The sequence below is a fragment of the Pteropus medius genome, unplaced genomic scaffold (genome assembly GCF_902729225.1).
Source record: "Pteropus medius unplaced genomic scaffold, Ma_sr-lr_union100, whole genome shotgun sequence".
Taxonomy (NCBI): Eukaryota; Metazoa; Chordata; class Mammalia; order Chiroptera; family Pteropodidae; genus Pteropus; species Pteropus medius.
In genome coordinates this window covers 9013545-9020623 of record NW_024354502.1, presented here as the reverse complement: position 1 = coordinate 9020623, position 7079 = coordinate 9013545, and the positions used below count along the sequence as shown (strand labels likewise).

The 7079-nt window shown below is 39.1% G+C and overlaps 1 protein-coding gene across 1 annotated transcript in view; it reads right to left on the bottom strand.

Moving 5' to 3' along the window:
* Positions 1-1807: 1807 nt before the first annotated feature.
* Positions 1808-7079, bottom strand: part of EIF3H (eukaryotic translation initiation factor 3 subunit H) — an 85775-nt gene continuing 80503 nt past the window's right edge. Inside the window, exons 6-8 of the mRNA XM_039853926.1 lie at positions 5663-5783; positions 3416-3548; positions 1808-2032 (exon numbers count right to left, since the gene is read on the bottom strand). Coding sequence (XP_039709860.1) covers positions 1935-2032; positions 3416-3548; positions 5663-5783 — 352 coding nt within the window. The 3' untranslated portion in view covers positions 1808-1934. The remainder of the gene's footprint in view (positions 2033-3415; positions 3549-5662; positions 5784-7079) is intronic.

Here is a 7079-nt window from a genome sequence, read left to right as displayed (position 1 = left end):
CTTGGGCAAGTGAATGATTTATTAGACCTGGTACTGAGTTTATGAGCTTTTCTCATTTCAACTTGAAGAAACTGCAAATATTTATAGAAGATGAACCACATGTATTTGTTCCTGAAAAATGTCAGAATATAGCACTCAAATCAAATGCAGAACAGAAGCTATTCCCTAACACTACATACTGTGGAGATTTAATTTCCATTGACATGTTTTCCTAAACATTTTTTTCCCACCACTGTAATTCTTAACCCAAAAACTAACGATATCTTCCATTAAGCGTGTACTCAAGTATTAACTCTGAGTTATGGGTATCTAAACAGTCATATGGAATTTAAACACACAAAAATCACACCTTTAAAAAATATAATTGAATTGTTAAATTAATCTTACACCATGAGGAAAACAGTAATCAAGCTTATGTTTGAACTGCTTTTCCTTCATTTCGTTCTTTGCTACTTCAAGGTGCTTTGTTCAACTCCACAATAAAATTCCAAATCTAGGCCATTAGAACACAGGGAAATGAAGCAACAGAGTACACTACCCACAGGGACAGAGCCCGTGGCCACTACTGTTTATCAGTATACTCCTCTGCCAAACAGTCACAGCCAAACATGCTGACTCAAATAAGAAACCACTGGGAGCGGGAGTGTAAATCAGTATAAACTTTCTTGTAGGCAATTTGGCAATATAGGTATAAAGCCTTAGAATTTTATATACCACTTCTAGGAGTTATCCTAGAAAAATACTTACATGTGTGAGCAAGTGCTTGCATCCCAGAATGATCAATGACCTGAGCTTTTAAAAAGCAAAAATCTGCTAACAACCCCAAACCCTGAATAGCCTAGTGTCCACCTCACATTACCTACTGAGCGCCTGCACACTTCTGTGTGCTTTATCCCAACTGAGGAAGAACTTCTTTAACACTCATGCCCACCCCACAGGGTTAAAGGTGAGCTCAGGGAGGTCGAGCAACTAGCCTAAGGACACACTAAAGGGACAAGAGCCAGGTTCCACTCCAATGCCTGATCCCCGAGGCCCAGTGGTGCCTCCCAAACAATATTGTAGAAAAGATTTCTGTCCCTCCTTATCTTTTATCCATTCCTTCTGATTATCCTCCTAGGAGTTGTGTCTTCAGGGTGAAAATCACCCTGTGAGTCTCCCAGCACACCTCCACCAGCAGGCAGCTCTCACCAATTTTGGTGTTACATAAATAGCAGGATCTCTGATAATCTTTCAAATAGAAAATTAATCCTTTTTCCCAATGTACTACTGTCCTCCCAATTCTTTCCTCACTCAAAATACCTGCTGTTAGCAGAATTTTATTTCTTGGTATGGAAAAGATAAACATGAAGTCCTAATTTTAAAAATATACACTGAATTTCATTTTCACACAAAATATAGTCCTTTGGTGAAATAATTTTTTTTTTTTTTAAATTCTTATGCCCAATGGCCTACGAGCATGAGGACTTGTCAACCATCACGTAAAGGAACAAAAACGTGGACCCCTGGGAGCACTCCAAGCATTTCTGGGTCTGGGGCCGGGGTGCTGGGGGAAGGACAAGGACATGAAGTACTAGAATCCACAGTGGGTGCCAGGGCGTCTTCTGAGTCAGGAGAAACGATTACTACTGAACTATGTGGCCGAAATGTGGCAAACCAGAGGTGGCGAAGGTGATGGGCTCTGCAGGTCTGAGCCTCGTAAGGCTTTTGGTAAAGCTTGTTTTCTCTTTTTGAAATTAATAGGTATAATAAAAACAAAAAGAAGAAGCTAGATAAAATATGTCTAAAACCAAATAAGCGAGTAGGCAAGACTGTTTTATTTATACTTTATTATTGGCTAAAAAGACTTTTCAGTATGCAAACATATTTCTTCCAAGAGTTGCCCCAATGTGATCTCAAGAGTCCATGTTAACTCCTTTTCTGGAAACTTTCTTTTCTTAGTTGTTGTATTCTTGAAGCGCCTGGGCCATGAAGAGTTTGCCTAAGTTTTGGGCAGTGAACTCCTTGATGTTCTGGCAGTAAGTATTAATCTGGCCTGTACATTTGAGAAAGTGAGAAAGAAGAGGCGTAATGTTCCACAAATTACAAATGACCCAGAATGCTGCTCGAACAAGAATATCAGCATAATACAGCATCACCAGTACTTTATTTTGTTTTGAGTCGAGAAGTTATAAGAATCAATTCTAATTTTCTACAGGGATAATAAAGAATATTATGTTCTTAAGCTATCTTCCACTTCTGGTTCCATGGAGAAGGAAAAAAACCGACAACTTTTTAAAACACTATCAGCAGTTAAGTACATATTAGCTGCTAGTCAAGATGTACTAAGGATGCTGATGGGACCAGCACTGCACTATGACGAGTGAGAAAGCGGAACCCGCTCTGCTGAGCCAGGTAGAAAGAACCGCGACCTGCCCTGGACGTGAACAAGTAGAGCAGGTCCCCCCTGCCCCGCACCGCCGCCCCACTCTGGGAACTGAAGGGCCGCTCCTCCCTGCAAGCCAAGGTGGAGCAGGGCAGAGGGCCGAGCCTCAGGAAGAAAGGACTCTGTCACTGGCCTTAAGTCTTAACACTGATGACCTAATCTGCTGCAACGGTGACGGTTTTTTTTGAAAGTATAAAAAGTATAATTCTGCTGGCACTGGACCTTAAGAAAGGAATGTGTCTCAGTTTCCGAAATATGAATGATATGTGTACTAGAAAGTTTTATGGAATTTAGATTTTTCTCTCCATCCTAAAAATATATCGATAGAATTGAGAAATTATGGAAGATCAGCTTTGAGTAGGATTTTCACTCTAGTAAATGTCTCACAGACAACTGGCTGAATCAGACAGTATTTAACAGCATTTATACAGAAATGAAGTATTTCTAGCTAAAAAAGAGCATGCATGTTATGTATTTAAAATCAAGTCCTAGTGTAAAACATACGCTCTCCACCACTTAAAGGAGGTGTTAAGTGTAGAGCACCCCCAGAGAAAAGTCCATCCAGAATCACACTCACGTCGCTACAACTTAAATCGAAGTAAGGGAAATACTCTTCTTCAAGTCAGAAAATGCAATTCAGTTCAAACGCCCGCATACAGACCTGGGCTCGGTGCTATGCTAAACTGTAAAAAGTGAATGGCTCCAGCAAAATGATCTTTTTCACATTATGAGATTATAAAAATTTTTTCTTAGTTTCCATGAAAGATAACTCAAACAAAACCTTCCTATTTTTGAAAGTTTATAATGCCATCTCAAAAATGTTTGGATAAACACAGAGTGAAGCCCTGAAAGGACCTTAAAAATTACAAAGACTAAGACATTCTTAAACTTCAGAAATTATAGGTGCTAGATTCAAATTCATCATTCGATCATTTTAAAATCTCTCTAAGAACAGAGAACGGCAGCCATGTTCTGCACCGGCGTACTAACTACCTGCAATGAGCAGAGACTCCATCCTGGCTGGAGGCTGCAGCGGCTTGAAGAGTTTGGACAGATCCTCCTCAGGAAGCGGGGGCTCCCCTCGGCTCTGGCGCTGCATATTCTCCTGCTGGCGACGCTGCTGATACTAAAATTCAGACAGAAAACGATTTGGTTATTCTTCTCTATCCGAAGAGAAAAAAAGACCTCCTTCACTTATGCAACCAGTAAAACCCCATTGCTCTGAATTTCAATCTGTTTTATAAATTGCAACCCTTGATAACTCTTGCTTCTAAGGGGCTAAAGATGGCAACACTAGAAGAAAATTCCTTTGTTGTCAACTCTAGTGTCGCTTTGAGCTCGAAGAGTCTATAACTCTTAGGGTTCAGAAAAACAAAATTGGTTACGTGAGACACAGGATGCTTGAAAGGCAAAGAAGCTCATGATTAGTGAGTGAAAGGGAGTAACAATGACAGCATCACGAGTACGACTCATCTTAACTCTAATAACTAAGTAATGAACTACCACGTTGGGGAATTCTTTCAACATCATCCCAACCGACCAAAATAACAGTAACACTGATAATAACATCATCATGATTCTAATAGTTGTGGATGGCTCACAACAGCAGGGGAAATAACATCCCACACACAACCTTAAAAGGTCAGGTAATGAAAAACCAAATGGGCTAGTAAAATTTTAAGTCCTTGGAGTCCTATGAAAACCAAGGGAAGTGACGGTGCTTCCTACAGTAACTTACTTTGCAAAAATTCCTACATTTATTATGGGGTACGAGAATAGAAGATAAATCTAAAAAGGGTTAATAAGAATAATCATCAAATGAAAACTTTTATGATATATTAGAATTCTAAGAAAATATCTGTAAGATTCATTTCCAGAATCAACTGTCTCATAGATGACAGATTTTCAATTTGATACCCTGGGCTGAGTGCTTTAACTAAAGGGAGAAGCAGAAGGAGAACAAAATCAAGCTGGGTTTTGTTTTTTTCTCAGTTTTACAGAGATTTTCGCCATCACCATCTTCACCATGTTTTCAGTTAAAAAGGATACTTTATAGATGTATGTGTGTTTTACAATTCTAAGTATGGTGGAAACAAAGTATTTTACATTTCATTAAATACATGGACACTGATAGTAGGACAATTTTTTTCATATGATATTCTCTGATCTACTTCATTGTGCTGAGAATTCTATTGTTAACACCACCTTGTTTAAGTACAGAGTAGTCACATGCAAATACTCTCACAGGTAAACATTCTGGAATCCACTTATCTATGAATCAAATGTTCACATTTCAGGGCAATGTTAAAAATATTCCAAGAACTGTGAAAATCACGTGGCCTTCAGGCAACACTAATAAAGAAAAGGTTAACTGGCCATAGTAGTATATATGTGCATATGAGAATAGTCAGGTAATTCTAGCGTTTTTATCTGTATCATACTATCTATTTCACAGCAGTTGGTCTATTATTTCCTATCAAAACTGCTTGCTCTTCATCACAATTGCTCAGTTTTTTAAATGAACTGAAGATTGCTAACTATGCTGCAATGAGCCACTACCAAACCAATTATAGTTAGTAAAGAAATGAGCTGTGACACTCTAGAATCTCTCTGCCTCTGATTTTCTTAATAAATGTAACTCTTATTTGCATAACCTTGGCATTACACTCTGAGCTCAATATACTCGTTCCTTTTAAGACAGGTATTTCTAAGTATAACTTGTAAATAATATATTAGGGCATACTACACAAAGAATAATTTTTTAACCCATTTCCCGTGCGCTCTGAGAACGCTCACTGGTGGCACTCGCAGCTGCAGCGTTTACTCCAAGATAACGTGCAGGTCACAGTCCTAACCTGACCCCAAAGTCTGCCACGAAGTATCTTGCTTTTATGATTTTTTTCTCATCCCTCTAGTATATCGATACTCTGGAAACAAATGACATCATTCTATTTATAGCATTCTGCTTTCAGTAGTGGTATTTCCATTTACAAATATAGTAATTCTTGATTGCTGAAAATGTCAAATCCTAGAAAATGTAGCATTTCCTACGCATGTTAAATGAACATCGGCAGTGAGTGGCATTTTTTTTCCTAAATGGGAAAAGGGTTAAATATGATATAGAGTTACCAGCTAATAGTCAATACTTTTCAAAGATAAAATTTAGATCATTTTGAAGATGACTCTTGAAGCCTCGTACTTAGCAATGAATTGTTGGTTGAATTCACCCATAATACCAACCTGGTGTTTCTGCTGCTGCTGTTTACTCGTGTTCCTCATGTATGTGTTATATTTAACTATATCTTGGCTCATTTCATCCACTCTGTCCATCAGCAACTGTAGATTCTTCCCCAAATGATTGCTGAAATGTAAATATGAAATATAAATATACTGACATGTCACTGTAAAGTTATAGCTCTGCCACTGCTCTGAACAGTTCGGGGATATTAAACCGATCTGCCATTTGCTAAAGAACAAGAGCACATACACACACGAAAGCACGGGTAGAGGAAAGAATGTGAGCCAGCCTGTTATTAAACTTTCCATATTGCATCCACAACTGGGACCACAAGAATATGTGAAACAGCTCAATTTCTTATTGTCAGAGCATGCACATGTCAGGGTACAAACTCTGAACACACCTGGCGAGATAGCTACAATGTATATTTTCTTTTCAACCAAATTTAACCTAAGCTCAGTAATCCTGAACCCTTTTCCTTAGTGACCCCTCTTCTAAATTTTGCTCCAGAACATTTAAATCGATAGCCATAGAAAGGAAGCACCATGCAAACATGATTTCTCTATCAAGCAAGTTCTAAAGAAGCAACACAGCACTTACTCTGCAAAGCCAAATGAAGAAAGAAGGCTTCTTTCCTCTCGCCCTTCCTAGAATCTGTATTACAGTTGCTCACACTTCTTTTCCTCTCCAGAAATTTCTACTGCAGCTCAATCACCAAAACCTTCTTACGATGTGATGCCAATGCACGTCACTAATGTACGTCTTATTAATATACTGACCACCGGATTCAGATTTCTTCCTGCAACTATAGTAAAGCCTGCTGCTTCACAGATTTACTTGAAAATTACCTAGCTGACAAATAGTACTCATTCATTCATTTTGAACAGGTATTACTAAAGACTTGTTATGTTCCAGCTTCAGTGTTAGCAAATACAGAGACGACAGTGAACCAGACATTTGTGGTCTCCATCTTCACGAAGCCTACCATCGACTGGGAGAAGGAAGAGATGAAGGAAGGGGAAGGCAGAGAGACACTTCAAATAATATGGTCGAAAAGAGTTGTAAAGAGATGACAGGCTGAAAGCAAAGGATCAGAAGGAATCTGTCATGCAAAGAGTAATCTAGGCGGAAGAAAGCACGAATGCTGAAGTCCTGAGATGTGCAGGAACTAGACAGATAAAAAGACGAGGCCGGGCATGGCCGGAGCACGGTAACAGGTTAAGGTCAGACCAGCACACACAAGGAGTAGCTGTACCACGCAACACCCAACAACCGATAGTGTGAATGAGACCCCTCAGCCTCAGTGTGAATGGTGCCCTAGCATTATACATATTTGTGATACATTTTGCCTTAAATTTTAAAATGACCACTCTGGCTGCTATGCAGAGAACAGACTGGTGAGTGAAAACCAAGAAATCA